The following is a 20312-nucleotide window of genomic DNA, read 5'->3' as shown; positions in this document are numbered from 1 at the left end:
ATGCCCAGGTCTAGTAAGCTCTCTGATAGAACAATTCTCCCGGGGTTACTTACTCTGCTGTTCACTGACTGTGCCTGACTTATGAGTCCTGACCCTTACACTGTATCATTTATATTGTACATAACATACTCCTCCTGACCCCTGCACTATATACTCTATGTTGTTTATTACATACTCCTGACCCCTGCACTATATACTCTGTTGTACATTACATATTCCTGACCCCTGCACTATATACTCTATGTTGTACATTACATACCCCTGACCCCTGCACTATATACTCTATGTTGTACATTACATACTCCTGACCTCTGCTTTATATACCCTGTGCTGTACATTACATACTCCTGACCCCTGCACTATATACTCTATGTTGTACATTACATACTCCTGACTTCTGCTCTCTCCCCTCTACCCACTGCTATATATACACATAATATGGATTCTCTTTTGTTACACCCACTTTCTACCAGCTGGACATTTTATATCGGTAGATAGTGAGTAGGTGTCCCACACATTAAGGCGTGGCCTGGCGTAGGTCCAGACTGAGACTGCCATTTACTATCATACAGCAGGTCTTGACTTGATGTGTGGCTCCTGGGACACCTAGTCACCCTCTACCATTTACTAGTTACTTTGAGGGTGGAATTGCAAGATCCTCTGAGACAAAGCTGCCTGATGTGGGCGGAGTTCTGGTTTAGGGGAACCAATCTGCTGATGTCTAGTAATAATCTTTGTATTTCTATTTTAGTACATGGACGGGAGATGAGGAAAACCTCAGAGGATTGTCTCACTTTGTCTCCAGACTGTAAAGTAGAAGATGAGGACATCATACAGTATAGTCCAGGAGAAAACCTGGCTACCTCAAATGTCCATCCGGCACCACACAGTGTAGATGGACCATCGTATTCCTCTTATCCTGAGGAACCTCAGACTGTGAGGGACAGTGCCGGACCATCATATTCCTCTTATCCTGAGGAACCTCAGACTGTGAGGAACGGTGCCAGACCATCATATTCCTCTTATCCTGAGGAACCTCAGACTGTGAGGGACAGTGCCGGACCATCGTATTCCTCTTATCCTGAGGAACCTCAGACTGTGAGGGACAGTGCCAGACCATCATATTCCTCTTATCCTGAGGAACCTCAGACTGTGAGGGACAGTGCCGGACCATCGTATTCCTCTTATCCTGAGGAACCTCAGACTGTGAGGAACGGTGCCAGACCATCGTATTCCTCTTATCCTGAGGAGCCTCAGACTGTGAGGGACAGTGCCGGACCATCGTATTCCTCTTATCCTGAGGAACCTCAGACTGTGAGGGACGGTGCCGGACCATCGTATTCCTCTTATCCTGAGGAACCTCAGACTGTGAGGGACGGTGCAGGACCATCGTATTCCTCTTATCCTGAGGAACCTCAGACTGTGAGGGACAGTGCCGGAACATCGTATTCCTTTTATCCTGAGGAACCTCAGACTGTGAGGGACAGTGCTGGACCATCGTATTCCTCTTATCCTGAGGAACCTCAGACTGTGAGGGACAGTGCGGGACCATCGTATTCCTCTTATCCTGAGGAACCTCAGACTGGGAGGGACGGTGTCATCCTCCCAAAAGATAAGAGGTTTTCTTGTAATGAGTGCGGGAAGTGTTTCCATTTGAAATGCCATTTTAATGTGCATAAAAGTTCTCACATGGTAGAGAAGCCGTTTTCCTGTCCTGAGTGTGGGAAATCTTTTACAAACAAGTCCCTTCTTTACACACATCAGAGGTCTCACACAGGGGAGAAGCCATTTTCTTGTCCTGAGTGTGGGAAATGTTTTTCACAGAAGTCCAATCTTTACACACATCAGAGATCTCACAGGGGGGAGAAGCCGTTTTCCTGTCCTAAATGCGGGAAATGTTTTTCACAGAAGTCCAATCTTTACACACATCAGAGATCTCACACGGGGGAGAAGCCATATTGTTGTCCTGAGTGCGGCAAATGTTTTTCACGGAAGTCCAGTCTTTACACACATCAGAGATCTCACACAGGGGAGAAGCCGTATTCCTGTTCTAAGTGTGGGAAATGTTTTTCAGATAAGTCCAATCTTTACACACATCAGAGATCTCACATAGGGGAGAAGCCGTTTTCCTGTCCTAAATGCGGGAAATGTTTTTCACAGAAGTCCAATCTTTACACACATCAGAGATCTCACACGGGGGAGAAGCCGTATTGTTGTCCTGAGTGCGGCAAATGTTTTTCAGGGAAGTCCAATCTTCACAGACATCAGAGATCTCACACAGGGGTGAAGCCGTATTCCTGTTCTTAGTGCGGGAAATGTTTTTCACAGAAGTCCACTCTTTATACACATCAGAGATCTCATACGGGGGAGAAGCCGTTTTCCTGTCCTGAGTGCGGGAAATTTTTTTCAGATACGTCCGGTCTTTCCAGACATCGGAGAACTCACACGGGGGAGAAGCCACTTGTTCCTCACTGAAGTCCTGTCTTCCTGTACATCAGGGATCCCACACAACCCTTGAGGTGTATTAGTGCCTTGAGTGCGGGAAATGTCTTCTATATGAATGTTGGTGGACATGTGGGGAAGAAGCACACCCTGATATACCCTCAGATATACTCCATGGCTGATCTTCATGATGTAAGAGACCGTTGATAAGGAGATCAGAGATCACCAAAGACATGGATGAAGTGTTGTACCGTGTTGGCTTTTCATTGGCTGAGTAAATTTTGGGGTGTAGAGTGGTAAGTAGAGCTGTGAAATGAAGGAATCGCCTTCAGAATGTCTTGCTTGTCTGTGTGACGGTTACTGATAATGATATAGCGGGTTACAGAGCTAGAAGCTGTGAGATCCCATATATCTTTATCAGTAAACTTTACACAGACAAGACAGAAATTCTGAAGTTGATGTCCTTCATTTCAAGGCTCTACTTACCAGTGGTGACCCCGAAGCGTGTCTCTCTGTCTTCAGTCCATCCTTCTCCCGTCCCCCAACAGGAGGGAAGGAGAACTCGGAGATAAACTAGGTGAGAACTTCTTTCCTTTGCTCCTGTGTGGGTTTGGGTGGCTTGGGGGAGTGCGGCACGACAGGTAACACCGCTTGTCTTTATATTTCTACATATCTTGTCTGGGTGGAGGTTATTGGTAGGAAAATATTTATGTTTGATTTTCTGTAAATAATTTCTGTTTTCCCTTTGAAGGGAGATATTATGTGTGGTTTGATGAAGGGATTGGCTCAATAGTTACCACTTCACTTACATGTTTAGTTTTTATAAAATAGATGAACAAATATGACAAGCATTCATTCCTCTATGACAAATGTTGTTCTTATTTGATTTCATTCAGTGATTTCCTATGATCATTGGGTCCATCTAGTGGCCATAATGCGGTATTGAACTATTTTTCTGATTGAGGTATTTTGGAACTAATACCTCATTATGGCCACTAGTTGGAGCTGACGATTATAAGAAATCACTGTGTTTATTAGAATACGGCCAGAATTTGTCATGGCTGGACACATGCTTGTCACACTCACCCAACATATTCTTTGCATAGACCCCTTAGTTTCCTATGTCGGGGAGGGGGGGTCATACAAATCCCTGAGATCACACCCATGTATTTATGAGTACAGTACACATTGAAGGACATAAATACCAGAGCTGTTTTTGCATTATTTTTGCACCCATGGTAAAATGCAGATTTTTGGCCTAAAGATTAGATAAAAATTCCAAACATATATTTTCTGAAAGCAGAGGCCCTGGAGAATAAAATGGTGGTAATTGTTAAGGTGTTCCTTGTACACAAATGTCACCTTCATATCCGGGTTTATTTTCTCCTTTCCCCCATTTTCTATGGTGTAATTTTTCTACAATACTTTGTTATAATAATGTAACATGTTGTGTATTGTATTGTACACAAATTATTACTGACTCCGCCTCCACATTCCAGACACGTCATTTTCCTGATCAATTGGATTTCTTCCTTTACCATTTAATTCATTTTTTTTTTTTGCACTCTTGTTAAAATTAAAGTTAGAATAAAAAATATATTGAACGAAAAAAATTGTGTGTGTCGGTGCAATGATGACAGACTTCTTTATCCAGAAACGGCTGGTAGGTGACACTTCCATATACAGCCCAAGGAAGTGACAAGGAGCCCCTAGGAACCTTTGGAGGAACCCTGGCTGAGAGAGGCTGGACTTGGCAGTCATATATTATTATTATTATTATACAGGATTTATAAAGCGCAAACAGTTTGCGCAGGCTCTACAATGTTAGGGCAAACAGTACAATAAAATTCAGTACAGGAGGAATCAGAGGGCCCTGCTCTTTAGAGCTTACAATCTAGGAGGGAGGGTCAAGTGATACAAAAGGTAATAACTGTGGGGGATCGGCTGATGGAGAAAATAAAAGTACAGTTGTTAGGTGGGGGCAGAATATGCTTCTCTGAAGAGATGAGTTTTCAAGCAACACCTAAAGGTGGATAGAGTAGGAGATAGACAGATTGGAGTAGAGAGTTTCACAGGATAGGAGAGACTCGGGAGAAGTCCTGGAGGTGGGAGGAGGTGTCAAAGGAACTAGAAAGCAGAAGATATTGGGAGGATCAAAGAGGATGATTTGGTTGGCATATTGAGACCATTTTAGTGGTATTGCTGGGGGCCGAGTTGTGGATGACTTTGTAAGTTACCGTTAGTATTTTTTATTTCAATTTGTTGGGTGAGTGGCAGCCAATGAAGGGATTGGCAGAGAGGGGTAGCAGATACTAAGTGGTTTGTAAGGTGAAGGAGTCTGGCAGCAAAATTCATGAGGGACTAAAGGGGGGATAGCCTATGTAAAGGTAAGACAATGAGGAGGGAGTTGCAGTGGTCGAGGCGAGAGATAACCAGGTAATAGGGATGGGCAAATGGTTTGGGACGGGCATAAGTTTGGCTTGAACATCGTCTGTTTGGGTGTTCGCCCAACACCAGAAATTTCTGTGTGCGTGTTTTTCTTTTTTTTTTTTCTTTTTTTTTCATGTTTGATACTATCAATGCAATTTTTTTTTTTTTTTAATTATTTATTTATTTTTTTACAAAATATTGTTTTTAAAGGAGCAGTGATTTTAATTAATGCTTACAATGAGAAAAAAAAAGAAAAAGAAAAATTCCTTTAAATATAGTGCCTGGGGGGTCCCCTTAGTCTGCCTGTAAAGTGGTGTATCTGTACTGTGTATAGAACCTGCTGCAGCAAAACTGACATTTATAAAGAAAAAAATTACATTTAAATTGATTTTCCCAGCCATTGTCGGCAATAGAAATAAAAAATAAAACTAATAACAGTGTGGGGGTCCCCCCTCGGTCCATACCAGGCCCTTTGAAATCCCCACAATCATTCTCGGTGACTTCAACATCCCAGTTACTATAAACACTTCTGCTACTTCTAAATGTTTTAGTCTATCCTCCTCATTTGGCCTAAAGCAATGGATACACAATGGATAGAGGCTTCTACCATACCTCCCAACCGTCCCGGAATCCGCGGGACTGTCCCGCAATTTGGAGTGAGTCCCACAGAGCCGGGTTGAAGTCCCGCAAAATCATCTGGCCGGCCATCTCTTCTCCCCCCTCCTCCTCCCAGCTCCGCCCCCGTCTTTGGCTCCTGCCTCTAAGCGCCAGGATCGCTGCAGTGGGAAACAATCAGAGACACAGACTGTAGTCAGGGCCGTCTTTAATGCAGGTAAAAAGGGGCTGTCATTTTTTGGGTGCCCAAAGCAGTTGCCCCTTGCCCACGCTTGCCAAATGTCATGGCTTTGTCTAAGCTGCCTGTCCCGCTGTGCTCTTGTCCCCGGCTGCATTCCGGAAAGCAGAGCCACGGTTGGGACAGCTTGCAGCCATTTCACTCCATGTTTGTGTTCACTACATGTTTGCTGCCCCTGCCCGCCCACTGTTCACACATTTTCGCCCCCTGTACCTCCCCCCAGTGGCGTACCAAGGGGCGGGGGGGCGGCCTGCCCCGGGTGCCACGCACTGGGGGGTGTCAGCCAGTGTCCTGCCCGGCGTGTTCCATATCGCAGTGTGAACTTAAGCAGCTCCATCAGTCCGCGCTGCCGGGGGGGCGGAGCGGCGGCGTGAATAAGGGGCGGGGCCTCGGCAAGAAGAAGGGGCGGCGCTTCGGCGGGAAGAAGGTGAGTTCCAAAGTGTGTGTGCTGGATAGGAGGGGGGTGGGGCAGATGTATATGAGGAATTCATCTTTCCCTAGCTCCCTGTCCCCCCCAGTGCTCTCCACCCCCCTGGTTTTCCCTAACCACCCCCCAAGTGCTCCCTGTCCCCCCCAGTGCTCTCAACCCCCCTGGTTTTCCCTGCCCACCCCCCAAGTGCTCCCTGTCCCCCCCAGTACTCTCCACCCCTCTGGTTTTCCCTGCCCACCCCCCAAGTGCTACCTGTCCCCCCCAGTGCTCTCCACCCCCCAAGTGCTCCCTGTCCCCCCCAGTGCTCTCCACACCCCTGGTTTTCCCTGCCCACCCCCAAGTGCTACCTGTCCCCCCCCCCCAGTGCTCTCCACCCCACCTGGTTTTCCCTGCCCACCTCCCAAGTGCTACCTGTCCCCCCCAGTGCTCTCCACCCCCCTGGTTTTCCCTGCCCACCCCCAAAGTGATCCCTGTCCCCCTCAGTGATCTCCACCCCTCTGGTTTTCCCTGACCACCCCCAAGTGTTACCTGTCCCCCCCAGTGCTCTCCACCCCCCAAGTACTCCCTGTCCCCCCCAGTACTCTCCACCCCCCTGGTTTTCCCTGCCCACCCCCCAAGTGCTACCTGTCCCCCCCAGTGCTCTCCACCCCCCTGGTTTTCCCTGCCCACCCCCCAAGTGCTACATGTCCCCCCCAGTGCTCTCCACCCCCCTGGTTTTCCCTGCCCACCCCCCAAGTGCTACCTGATATGTGCCCTCCCAACCCCCATAGCATGTGCCGTCAGGACCCCCTGATATGTGCCCTCCCAACCCCCATAGCGTGTGCCCTCAGGACCCCCTGATATGTGCCCTCCCAACCCCCATAGCGTGTGCCCTCAGGACCCCCTGATATGTGCCCTCCCAACCCCCATAGCGTGTGCCCTCAGGTTCTCCTGATATGTGCCCTCCTGACCCCCATAGTGTGTGCCCTCAGGACCCCTTGATATGTGCCCTCCCAACCCCCATAGCATGTGCCTTCAGGACCCCCTGATATGTGCCCTCCCAACCCCCATAGCATGTGCCCTCAGGTTCTCCTGATATGTGCCCTCCTGACCCCCATAGTGTGTGCCCTCAGGACCCCCTGATATGTGCCCTCCCAACCCCCATAGTGTGTGCCCTCCCAACCCCCATAGCGTGTGCCCTCAGGTTCTCCTGATATGTGCCCTCCTGACCCCCATAGTGTGTGCCCTCAGGACCCCCTGATATGTGCACTCCCAACCCCTATAGCTGTAGCTGTGTGTGAGAGAGGCAGAGGCTGGGCGGGATTGCCGTGTGTCTCATTGTAGAGGGGAGTTTGTGAGACTACAATATCCAGCATGTCTATGGAGGAGGAGCTCTCCCCCCCTTTCTCTTCTCCCCCCTTTTTCTTCTCTCCTCCCTCCCTTCCCATCCTTTACCCCCCTCTGTCCTCACTTCCTCTCTGTCCTCCCCCCACTCTCCCCCCCTCCCTCCCCCCTCCCTCTGTCATCTCTCTCTCCGTCAGCCCTCCCTCTGTCATCCCTCCCTCCGTCATCTCTCTCCCTCCCTCCCTCTGTCATCCCTCCCTCCCTCTGTCATCTCTCTCTCCCTCCCTCCCTCTGTCATCCCTCTCTCCCTCTGTCATCCCTCCCTCCGTCATCTCTCTCTCCCTCCCTCTGTCATCCCTCCCTCCCTCTGCATTGAAAGGGGTCACGCTGGTTATTCTGCATTAAAGGGGTCACGCTGGTTATTTTCCATTAAAGGGGTCACGCTGGCCATTCTGCATTAAAGGGTCACGCTGGTTATTTTCCATTAAAGGGGTCACGCTGGCCATTCTGCATTAAAGGGGTCACGCTGGTTATTCTGCATTAAAGGGGTCACGCTGGTCATTCTGCATTGAAAGGGGTCACGCTGGTTATTCTGCATTAAAGGGGTCAGGCTGGTCTTTCTGCATTGAAAGGGGTCAGGTAGGTCATTCTGCATTGAAAGGGGTCACGCTGGTCATTCTGCATTGAAAGGGGTCACGCTGGTTATTCTGCATTGAAAGGGGTCAGGCTGGTTATTCTGCATTGAAAGGGGTCAGGCTGGTTTTTCTGCATTGAAAGGGGTCAGGCTGGTTATTCTGCATTGAAAGGGGTCAGGCTGATCATTCTGCATTGAAAGGGGTCACGCTGGTCATTCTGCATTGAAAGGGGACACGCTGGTCTCTCTGCATTGAAAGGGGGCATGCTGGTCTCTCTGCATTGAAAGGGGGCACGATGATCTCTCTGCATTGAAGGGGGGCACGGCATGCTGGTCATTCTGCATTGAAAGGGGTCAGGCTGATCATTCTGCATTGAAAGGGGTCACGCTGGTCATTCTGCATTAAAGGGGGCACGCTGGTCTCTCTGCATTGAAAGGGGGCACGCTGGTCTCTCTGCATTGAAAGGGGGCACGATGATCTCTCTGCATTGAAGGGGGGCACGGCATGCTGGTCATTCTGCATTGAAAGGGGTCACGCTGGTTATTCTGCATTGAAAGGGGTCACGCTGGTCATTCTGCATTGAAAGGGGGCACACTGGTCATTCTGCATTGAAAGGGGGCACACTGGTCTCTCTGCATTGAAAGGGGGCACGCTGGTCTCTCTGCATTGAAAGGGGGCACGATGATCTCTCTGCATTGAAGGGGGGCATGGCATGCTGGTCATTCTGCATTGAAAGGGGGCACGCTGGTCATTCTGCATTGAAAGGGGGCACACTGGTCATTCTGCATTGAAAGGGGGCACGCTGGTCATTCTGCATTGAAAGGGGGCACGCTGGCCATTCTGCATTGAAAGGGGGCACGCTGGTCTCTCTGCATTGAAGGGGGGCACAGCATGCTGGTCTCTCTGCATTGAAGGGGGCACACTCTACCTTGATTACTGAAGGTCCCTTTCACACTTTTGTGACCTCAAAGTCACGCAATTTTTAACAGCGTTTTTTGCCGCAAAGCAATGCCTATTACATTTTTCTGTTTGCGCCCCCCAAAAGGGGGCATTTGGGTTGAATGGAGCTGGGGTGGGCATATGGGGTGGATGGAGCTGGGGTGGGCATATGGAGTGTTTGGAGGTTGGATGGGTGTTTGGGATAGATAGTGCTAGGGTGGCCATTTGGGGTGGATGGAGCTAGGGTGGGCATTTGAGGTGGATAGAGCTGCTGGGGGCATTTGGGGTGTATGGGGGGGGGGGGTGTATGGAGCTGGGTGGGCATTTGGGGTGTATAGAGCTGGGGGGGTGGATGGTGCAGAGTCTGACCCCTGCATTCTGTACATTACATACTCCTGTCTCCTGCATTCTCTACATTACACTCTCCTGCACTATATAAACAATACTGTACATTATATACTTCTCACCAAAGTCTTCATTGTCCCAACAGTTGCTGGTTGCTATGCAGTCTCTGACTATTTTAATGAAGTTCTTCTTTAAGGTAGGCTGAGCAATCAAAGCATATTTTATAAGTACTAGGAAGTCTGGGTTTTGTTTACCCTATCCCTTAAGCCCCTCCCACTGCTAAGCAATTGGCCACACCCACAATTTGCCGCAGCGCGCAGGTTTTGTTTCTCTTTCAGTGTCCCTCATTGCAAAGTTCAAAAGTTGGGAGGTATGTTCTACTCACTCTGGTGGCAACACCCTCATCCTTGTATTCTCTCACCTATGCACTCCATGCAACCTCTCCAACAATCCTCTCCCTCTCTCTAAACACCACTAGGGATGGGAGAACAGTTTTGACCGAGCATAACTTCAGCCTGAAATGGCCCCTTCAGGTGTTTGCCAAAACACCCAAATTTTCTGTGCGCTCTGCGTTTCTTCTATTTATCTTACTATTTACATCCTGTCGAGTGCACAGTCAATAGGTTGTTAAGAAGCGAGGCCGGGAAACCGGCCACGGCTTCCTTAACAACAAATGAGTCCTCAGCTGTCAGCGGGCTCTCCCGCAGACAGCTGAATGTGAAAAAAAGGGGTGTTGGCAAAGAAAATAAAAAATGGGGAAAAAAACAGCGTGGAGTCCCCACCGTCTACACCAGGCCCCATCCATACCAGGCCCAAAAAAGGCTGCATGCTCGGATAAGGGTCTGGTATAGATTTTGAGGGGAAACCCCAGGCCAATTTTTTTTTTAAATGGCGTATCTTTCCCCCCAAAATCCATACCGGACTCTTATCTCAGCACGCAGCCTGACAGGCCAGGACAGGGGTGAGTACAAACGAGTGCCCCCCCAAACCACACCTGGCCACATGCCCTCAACATGGGGGGTGCTTTGGGTTAGGGGGGTCAACTGGTAAATCTGGAAGCCCCCTTGATCCCCCCAGATCCTGGCCCCCATTTACCAAAAAAAGTGTTAAAAATAAAGACATGAGGCAGTTTTTGACAGTTCCTTTATTAAAAAAAATTAAATAAAAAAACAATGTCCCCTGATGTAGATCCATCGTCAATCACAACGACAGATGCACCGCAGACCCAAAAAAAACCTCCGCCCACGAAGAGGGCTGACTGTCGAATGCCTGCTCCGCTGGGTGACGGTTTTTAAATAGGTAATGGACAGAGCCATCTGGTGATGTCACCTGGTGGCCCTGCCCCTTATGATGTCACCGATCCAGCATGCACCAGTCAGTTACATCACAAGGGGGGCGGGCCACCAGATGATGTCACCAGGTGGCACTGCTCCTTACCTTTTTAAGAACTGTTAGACGGTAATTCCCTGAGGGTGGAGTGTTTTCTTTTTTGGGGTGCAGTGGGCTTCATAACTGACAACGGATCTACATTGGAGGACATTGTTTTTTTTAGTTTTCTATAGAAGGAATTGTGAAAAATGGGTTCATAGCCTCATTTATTCTTACAATGTACCCCAAACTCATTCACACAGGGGGGCATATCTGGGGGCCCCCTTGTTAAAGGGGGCTTCATGATTCTGATAAGCCCCCTGCCTGCAGGCCCCCGTAACCACAGGCCAAGGTTTTGGGGAAGAGGCCCTTGTCCCCATCAACATCCCCCATGTTGAGGGTATGTAGCCTGGTATGATTCAGGTGGGGGCACTCGCTCGTCTCCCCCCTTTCCTGGCATGCCAGGCTGCATGCGCGGATGAGGGTCAGTCAGAGGCGTCACAAGGGGGGTGCGGGGGGGGGCGGGCCGCACCAGGGTGTCCATCAAGGGAGGGTGACACCCAGTGTAAGGTAAAAAGGCTGCCAGTAAAAAAAAACAGCCTGTCTCAGCCTGTGACGCTTGGAGTTCCGGAGCCTGCCGAGACGAGTCTCCAATGATCTTTCTGAGTCAGTGTTCTGATGCTACTTGCACCCTCCCCCTTCTCCAGCGCGCCTTATTTGATCTAAACAAGAAGAGATGCCGGGAGGGGGGGAGAAGTGCAGTCTGCAGTGGAGGACAGACTTGTTTAGCCTAGCAGTAAGGTAAGCTGGCTGCTGGCTAAACTCGGCAAAATGTCATGTCGGTTGCTTGTTGTCTTAGTGGGCAGGAGGAGGAGGGAGGGGGAGAGAATGTGCTCTCTCTAGCAGGCTCCTGTCTGTTTTTTTTTTTTTTTTGTGTGAGATCTACTCTGCTGCTGAAGGGTGGATATTTTCTACATTCTACCCCCAATGTCTAATACACCTCCCTAGAATCCCTATCCCTTACCTGCTCATCAGTCCAGTTCAGGCACAGACTCCTCTCCTGCATTACCACCTCGTGTCTGTAGCACTACAAATCCAAGCATGCCAGGAGAGGGGAGGCAGCAGCATTATGACAGATCAGGCTGATTTTCAGATTAAATGTGTATAGTGTGTATGTACTGTATGATCATTATTTATTTATTGTGCTTGGTGGTCTTAAGGTGTTTACTATTCATATACCTATCAGAGTAAGTAGAGAGCACATTTGCAGTGGAAGTGCTCTGGAGTATTTTTATTAGTGTATAATGGAAATCCAGAGTGGTGGAGTGATGGGGGAGGGAGATGGACAGAGAGATGGAAAGAGTGAGGAGTGAGTAAGGGATGGAGGAATAGATTGGGTGACAGATAGAGGAAGGGATGGAGGGATGGTAAGAGACACCGAGAAATGGAACAATGGAGCAAAGGATATAGGGATGGGGTGATGGAGGGATGGAGTTATGGAAAGAGAGTGAGAGACAGACAGAATAATAGGATAAAAGTGATGGTGGGTAGAAAAGGGGGAGGGATATATAGGGCACAAGGATTTTTGGATGGACAGTATGATGGAGAGATGGAGCAAGGGGCAGACAAATGAAGCAAGGGACGGATGGAGCAAGAGATAAAACGATGGAGTTATGGAAAAATGAAAATAATGGAGGGTGAAGTGGTGGGAGGGATGGTTGGATGGACAGGGGGTGATGGAGACAGGGGAAGATGGAGGGATGGAGACGGGGGGTGAAGGAGTGATGGAGACAGGGGGAGATGGAGAGATGGAGACGGGGAGATGGAGGGATGGTGACAGGGGGAGATGGAGGGATGGAGACAGGGGGAGATGGAGGGATGGAGACAGGGGGTGATGGAGACAGGGGGAGATGGAGGGATGGAGACAGGGGGAGATGGAGGGATGGAGACAGGGGGTGATGGAGGGATGGAGACAGGGGGTGATGGAGGGATGGAGACAGGGGGAGATGGAGGGATGGAGACAGGGGGTGATGGAGGGATGGAGACAGGAGGTGATGGAGGGATGGAGACAGGTGGTTATGGAGGGATGGAGACAGGGGGAGATGGAGGGATGGAGACAGGGGGTGATGGAGGGATGGAGACAGGGGATGATGGAGACAGGGGGTGATGAAGGGATGGAGACAGGGGGTGATGGAGGGATGGAGACGGGGTGATGGAGGGATGGAGACAGGGGTAGATGGAGGGATGGAGACAGGGGTAGATGGTGGGATGGAGACAGGAGACAGGGGGTGATGGAGGGATGGAGACAGGGGGTGATGGAGGGATGGAGACAGGGGGAGATGGAGGGATGGAGACAGGGGGAGATGGAGGGATGGAGACAGGGGGAGATGGAGGGATGGAGACAGGGGAAGATGGAGGGATGGAGACGGGTGGTGATGGAGGGATGGAGACAGGGGGTGATGGAGGGATGGAGACAGGGGGAGATGGAGGGATGGAGACAGGGGGAGATGGAGGGATGGAGACAGGGGTAGATGGAGGGATGGAGACAGGAGGAGATAGAGGGATGGAGATGGAGGGATGGAGACGGGGGGTGATGGAGGGATGGAGACGGGGGGTGATGGAGGGATGGAGACAGGGGGAGATGGAGGGATGGAGACAGGGGGAGATGGAGGGATGGAGACAGGGGAAGATGGAGGGATGGAGACAGGGGAAGATGGAGGGATGGAGACGGGTGGTGATGGAGGGATGGAGACAGGGGAAGATGGAGGGATGGAGACGGGTGGTGATGGAGGGATGGAGACGGGTGGTGATGGAGGGATGGAGTGATGGAAACAGGAGGTGATGGGGGGATGGAGTGATGGAGACAGGAGGTGATGGAGTCAGAAGATGATAGAGGGATGGAGTGATGGAGACAGGCGGTCCTTAGAATTGGGGACTGGTGATCCTGGTGGCTTCCACGGATTTCCCCCCACTTTCTGTGATGGCTATGGAACAGAAATTAAGGGGAAATCTCTCCAGTTTGACATAGGTGACAAAATCTGATGGGTTATAATCTAATCTGGCTTACTATATCGAAAATAACATAAGAAATATGTTATTTTACCTTAATGTCTATCTTAAACCACATTGCTAATTGCATATTGTACTTGTTTGTAGCTTATGCACTGAAATTTGCAATTAAACCTGTCATTTTGTAACTTTTGGAAAATGCCAGTAAAAACTTGGCTGTGCCAGTAAATTTTGAGTGTCGTGTCAGTGAATTTCAGTCTGGTAGGTTGGCAACACTGGTGACACCACTGTGCCTGAGGCGGGAGCCCAAGCTCCCTGTCTGTGGCCCCACCACTCGCTGCCTCTAGGTCTCGCGGCCGCCGAAATTGCAGTGTGTTATAATCTATTCAGACCAGCAGCCTCCTCCAGCAGTGTTTGTCACGAACAGATGGTGGGTGTGTTACCTGACCCCACCTCCTTGGCTTGGCTCCTCCTGTGTACTGTACATTGCTGGGGTCCTGGGAGCAGGAAAACGAGACGAGCGGCAAAGGTCTGGAGTGGCCATCAGTGCCATAAAAAAAACATTATTAAAAAGGGGTTGGGGGTGACACTGTGAGTTACCGCACCGGGTGACACCAACCCTAGTGACGCCACTGGGGTCAGTTATAGATTTTGGGGGACTTCATGCCATTTGTTTTTTTACATTTTGGCATGGATTTCCCCTTAAAATTCATGTCAGACCCAAAGGGCCTGGTATGGATTTTGGGGGACCCCACGCCGATTTTGTCCTGATTTTTTCTTTGCCGGCAATTCTTTTTTTTTTACATTCTGCTATCAGTGGGGAAGCCCACTGACAGCTCATGACTCATTCGTTGTTAAGGACGCAGTGGCCGGCTTCCCGGTCTCCCTTCTTAACAACCTATTGACTGTGCGCTAAATAGTAAAAAAAATGAAAACACAGAGCACACAGAAAATTCGGGTGATTGGTGAAGTTCTCCTCGGCTCAAACTGCTCGCCCATCCCTAGTGGTGTTTAGAGGGAGGGAGAGGATTGTTGGAGAGGATGCATGGAGTGCATAGGTGGGAGAATACAAGGCTGAGGGTGTTGTCACCAGAGTGAGTAGAAGCCTCTATCCATTGTGTATCCATTTCTTCAGGCCAAATGAGGAGGTTAGACTGAGAAGTTTGGAAGTAGTAGAAGTGTTCGTAGTAACAGGGATGTTGAAGTCGCTGAGAATGATTGTGGGGATTTCAGAAGAGAGAAAGTAGGGCAGCCAGGCAGAGAAGTCATCAAGGAAAGTTAATACCGGTCCAGCGGGCCGATAAATCACAGCAATTCTAGAGGAGATTGGAGAAAATAGACGTATACAGTGAGCTTCAAATGATGAGAGAGAGGAGAGTGGAGAACCTGGAAGGTGCTCTGTGAGGATAGGAGGATTCCACACTCCACCTCCCTTGTGTTCCCTAGGTCTAGATTTACACCTACTTCATTCATCTTATGGTGTTTATCAATAAATGAAGTAAACTGATCCATGTGCAAATTCATATACAACATAAAGTGCTTTGTGCTCAAGATGCTGTTCCCTGAATATCTCCTACTTCCACTTTACACCTACTTCATTATCTCATAATATTTTCTATAAAGTAAAAACCTGTGCAAATTCATGTAATCATACAATATTTTGTGCTCAATATAGTGTTCTCTGCAAGTCTACTGCTTCCACTTTGCATCTACTTCAATGAAGTTCTGTTGCTCCAAAAAAGTCCACAAATGAATGAAAAGTTGATAAGGTGTGAAAGTTCTCCGTGCTCCAAACTGTGCCAGCTGTAATGTAGCCACGCCTTCTTCCACCTCTTACACACGTGATGGTGAGGGCGCCCCCTTAGTAGTGCTTCCCCACTCACCAGAGCAATATGACTCCCAGCTTTTCAGCTACCAGAGTCACAAACATCCTTCACACTCTCCTCACCTCCGATGGCAAAGGAACTGGATCCTCCTCGCTCACTCCTGCAAGTCTGCTGCGCTTTCTGTCAGTCTCCCTCCTAGACTCGGCTTCCTCCTCCGACCGCTGTTCCAGCAGGAGCTCCGCCTCTTCATACACACTCAGGGAGGAGAGAAAGGGGAAGGATATACAGTACATACACACACAGCACAAGGCCGTGTTCACACTACCAGACGTTTCTCAAGGCTGCAGTTCCTCTGAGCTCCACAAGGTGGTGATCTCTCTTCTACCCAGACAGGAAATCTCTATGGAATACAGACAGAAAGTGATGTCTAGTACAGACAGGAAGTTCCATTTGGAAGAACGGGGAGAGAGAAAACAATGCAGGATCTGGCGGCAGAGGAGGTAATAAACGTAGATTAACCCCTTCAGGGGATCAGTTGATAAATAATATATCTTGCTATATAAAGCTGGTCATACATGGTTCAGTTTTATCTTTCAGCCAGAGGACTGAGAGGAAAAAAACTGAAGCGATTCCCCCATCCACACATTGGAGGGGGATGGGGGAATTCTCCCCGCTGCACTATTGTATTCTGACAATGGGGGGCGCTCCTCTGCTCTCAGAATACACAGATCAGTGATGAAGCTATTGGCTGCAGCCGCTGATGGAGCTGTGACCGATCCCTGCTAAACCAGCTGAATTTCCATGTATCTATGTTCACCTTAAGTGACTTCCTCCCCTCCCCCTCATCTCCTTCATTATGTAAGTCATGCTGAGATAATCTCCCATTGGCTGAGCAATATTCTCATTTGTCTCTGAGCTCCTTCTTGCTATTCCTCGTCCTGCCCGTTGTTTCCTTGGATTGGATGCGCTCGTCTGTTGCTTGTCCTGACCTTTATCCTGATTCCTGGATCTCCTCCTCATCTCTCCTCCATATCCTCTTACACAGCTTTTCTCCACACCTGCAGTGACCCTGGGGGTGGAAAGTTGGCACCAGCATGCAGCAAAATCCATCCCCACCATTAGGAGCTCTGGAGAAAATTGTCTGCTATTTACACTCCGTTCCTCCGCACCTCACCTGATCACATGACAGCTTACTTTCACAGATTCCTGACAGATTTCTGTATGGTAAAGGTCAAAGTTCACTTTTCATTTTAGGAGAAGTGGGAGGCACCCGGGAACAATGATTTGGTTAGCACAGGATCCTCATATAGAGGGGCCCCTCAAATCTCCCCATCTAAATGTTCCTCCATCCAGAGTCTACATGTCCTATGACATCACACTGACCTCACAGCTCCTCCTTCCAATGTCCCTCCATCTATCTTTTTTTTCTCATGCTCTTAGGATGTGGGCGAACCCTTGGCATCCTCACTAGCAAAGTGGGTCTGTTGGTCCTGCGTTGTATGTATGTATGTATTGTATGTAATGATGTCAGAATGCCTGCAACAAGCTTTTACATAGTTGCCAACATTTAATAAAAATTTCCAAGGACCCTTTGCAGCACAGCTATCAATTACCACACCCACTTCCCTGAAGCTCCACCCACTCTGCATAATTAATCTCGCCTACTTATCAGATTATAGAGTCTACTCAATAAAGAGAGAATTACAGGAAATTAAAAAGGGAATTTCAAACTTAAGGCCACAGTAGCAGAGTTGGAATAATTCTCCCATTCAGCTGCACTACTTCTGCGCAACATTTATGGGCAGCCGATTAACAGGCACTTCCAGGGACAATATAAATTACCTGGGACAGGCTCCTATTTGCAGGGACTGTCCCAGGAAAAAAGGGACAGTTGGCAAGTATGCGACATTTACTAAGCTCTGGATTAACTGCACTTGTAGAGAGCAACTGCCCTTTGCAAAGTGCACAGTCTATTTGTCTGGTAAATCAACCCCAAAATGTAATCCCAGCCCAGCATTGGTGGTCAGTGGTGATACTTACCTGATCACACACTCCCGCTGGCTCTCTGCTGATGTTGGAGTTATACTTTCACTGTCAGAAAGGAGATCACTGCTCCCAACAGTCTGCTATAATTGCAGTGCCTGGTGATGGAACCCGGAGAGTGTTTCAACTGTCATCTCCTCACTGACTCTCTGTACAGAGTCCTGGAACCTGTAAAATGAGGACAAGCTGGGACAGTAGTCAAAATCCTGGGACTGTCCTGCAGCATGTGGGGCACTTGGCAATAATGACAAGGCCGTGTTCCCTCTATGACTACCCTGCGTAGTGTGGGGGTCCTGTGTGGGTAAATTATACCTTAGCCTGAGGTGGGGCTTTAATCAAATGGAAACCTGAATGGTGAGGTGAGGAGGATTCTGGGAATTTCATTTGATTTTACTATTTGTGTTCAGATCTAGAGTTTTCCTCCTGTGAAGTCTGGAGATCATATGACCATCACATTGCCTCCACCTCCCCCCCTGATAGAATAGAGAAATACAAAGAAGATTCTAGAAGTCACCCGAGAGATCACGGAGGAGAGGTGAGCGGTGCTGGGAATTCTGGGACATTATCCAGTAACAGACAAGGGATGTGTCTGGATGGTGACTGTATCATTGTGTGTGTCAGGTTCCTATAAGGTGTCAGGATGTCACTGTCTATTTCTCCATGGAGGAGTGGGAGTATTTAGAAGGACACAAGGATCTCTACAAGGACGTCATGATGGAGAATCAGCCGCCCCTCACATCACCGGGTAAGAGGAGACTTTATTGTAAAGGAGAGAGCAGTACGGAGGATCCACCTAGATCCCCCATCATCTGATAAACACATAGAAACAATGTATTCAGTCAGTGTGTGTGTTTCCTACAGATGGATCCAGTAATGGGAACCCACCAGAGAGATGTCCCCGTCCTCTGTATTCCCGGGATTCCACACAGGAAGGTCACACCATCCCTCTCCATCATCAGGTAGATGAGGAACAATCACTGATAGTATCATTAGGATCTGTACATTATCTGCATTGTTACCATTGATGTCATTTTTATTATATATTCAGAGTGGAAACCTGAGAGATTCTAAAGTTGAGGTTAAAGAAGAGATAAAAGAGGAGGATGATGATTATGGGGTGATGGAGGAGTCAGAGTTTCTAAAAGAACACAAAGATCTGTACCAGGACACCATGGTGGAGTCATCCAGCTACAGAAACCCACCAGAGAGATGTCCCCGTCCTCTGTATACCCGGGATTCCACACAGGAAGGTCACACCGTCCCCCACCATCATCAGGTAGATGAGTGACAATTATTGGTAGTTCTGATTTATACACAGCATGTTTGTTACAATGAATGTTTTATTATATATTCAGAGTGGAAACCTCGGGGATGATAATATTGATGTTAAAGAAGAGTATAAAGAGGAGGATGAGGAGTATGGAGTGATGGAGGAGTTTTCAGAAGGACACAAGGATATGATGGAGCCACCTAATACCAGGAACCCACCAGAGAGATGTCCCCGTCCTCTGTATTCCCGGGATTCCACACAGGAAGGTCACACCATCCCCCACTGTTACAAGGTTGGTGGACGGAGCTTATAAAACACTCATGGAGACAATGTGTGGATTGTTAATGTTATGTTGCAATATTAAAGCTTATATTTTACAGATGATATTTTCTCTCCTTTTCTTGATTTAGAGTGGAGATCCAATCGATATAGAATTTGAGGTTAAAGCAGAAGAAGAAGAGAGGTATGTGAGGGATGATCAGCAGTCTATGGAGGAGGATGGAATAACGGGGACATTTATAGAGGAGGACACTCCTACAGAGATCAGCACAGGTGGGTCATTAACACTAAATACATTCCTCCACCCATACTGCTCACTGATTGGTCCAGAGTAGGGCGGGGACTGGGTGATATCAGCCTGTAATCCCCTGGTCACTTTCCTGAGCTGTGTTCCCCGTCCTGTATTCCTGTATTTCTCTCGGATAATCTTCCTTCTCTGTGCTGCAGACACAATTTATGTATCTAGACTGGATTTATGGGGATTCTGGGGTTCAGCTGGCAGCAAAATTTTGATTTTCACTATAGGTGTTACCAGACCTAGACACCTAGGACATGTGTTTTGGGTCTTCTGCCCCATACCCGGGACTATCAAGATCTCTGACAGAACAATTCTCCCGGGGTTACTTGCTCTGTTATTTGCTGGCTGTGCCGGGTGGAGGGATATGTCTGTATAGTCTCACACCCAAGTCACTGAGTGCAGTCCCAGGAGATGGGAGGCAGCGGTGTGGGACCTCTGCAACTTGTCTCATGTAAACATATAATATTGGTATTCAGGAATCAGTGGAAGCTTAAGAGTCCTGACCCTTACACTGTATAATTTATTTTATAAATGTAAATGGTGGAAAGCTGTGAGAATGCCATCATCCGGTCATAACATCCAAAAAATACCTTCCATAGGAGAAGGGACTATAATGGGCATATAAGACAAAACAAATTCCAAAAACATGGATTATAAAACAATATCCATTTTATTTCATACAGATTGAAAACTAGATTATAAAAGAATGTGGCCTGTGAACATTTGTGAAATAGCAGTTTACCGGTATGATTACTCAAAAAAGGGGTTCTGGCGCTAATCCGAGGTTTAAAATCCTGTAATGTCCTTGTACGGAGAATGCAC

General features: G+C 48.4%; 2 protein-coding genes across 2 annotated transcripts in view; both read left to right on the top strand.

Annotated features, from left to right (window-relative positions):
- Positions 1 to 20312, top strand: part of LOC309550274 (uncharacterized protein) — a gene marked incomplete at both ends in the record, with an annotated part of 1476097 nt that overhangs the window by 1183082 nt on the left and 272703 nt on the right. Inside the window, 2 exon segments of the mRNA XM_082250681.1 lie at positions 1699 to 2304; positions 2308 to 2375. Of these exon segments, the coding sequence (XP_082106807.1) occupies positions 1699 to 2304; positions 2308 to 2375 (674 nt within the window).
- On the top strand, positions 18226 to 19805 carry LOC309550768 (uncharacterized protein). Its single transcript, XM_082251103.1, has 4 exons — positions 18226 to 18388; positions 18505 to 18602; positions 18999 to 19205; positions 19324 to 19805. The coding sequence occupies exons 1-4, from the start codon at positions 18304 to 18306 to the stop codon at positions 19525 to 19527; spliced, it is 594 nt and encodes a 197-aa protein (XP_082107229.1). The 5' UTR covers positions 18226 to 18303; the 3' UTR covers positions 19528 to 19805.

Source organism: Pelophylax lessonae (genome assembly GCF_965119305.1).
Source record: "Pelophylax lessonae genome assembly, chromosome: 3".
Classification (NCBI taxonomy): Eukaryota; Metazoa; Chordata; class Amphibia; order Anura; family Ranidae; genus Pelophylax; species Pelophylax lessonae.
Note: the sequence above shows the minus strand (reverse complement) of the source record. Positions and strands in the feature narration are given on the sequence as shown.

What these genes read in the sequence shown, in the direction of transcription:
- LOC309550768 (XM_082251103.1), top strand. Translation starts at nt 18,304, where the DNA reads ATGGAGGAGTGGGAGTATTTAGAAGGACACAAGGATCTCTACAAGGAC. An exon ending in CCATCCCTCTCCATCATCAG is followed by an intron (nt 18,603 to 18,998) that starts GTAGATGAGGAA and finishes TTATATATTCAG; the next exon opens with AGTGGAAACCTCGGGGATGA. An exon ending in CCATCCCCCACTGTTACAAG is followed by an intron (nt 19,206 to 19,323) that starts GTTGGTGGACGG and finishes TTCTTGATTTAG; the next exon opens with AGTGGAGATCCAATCGATAT.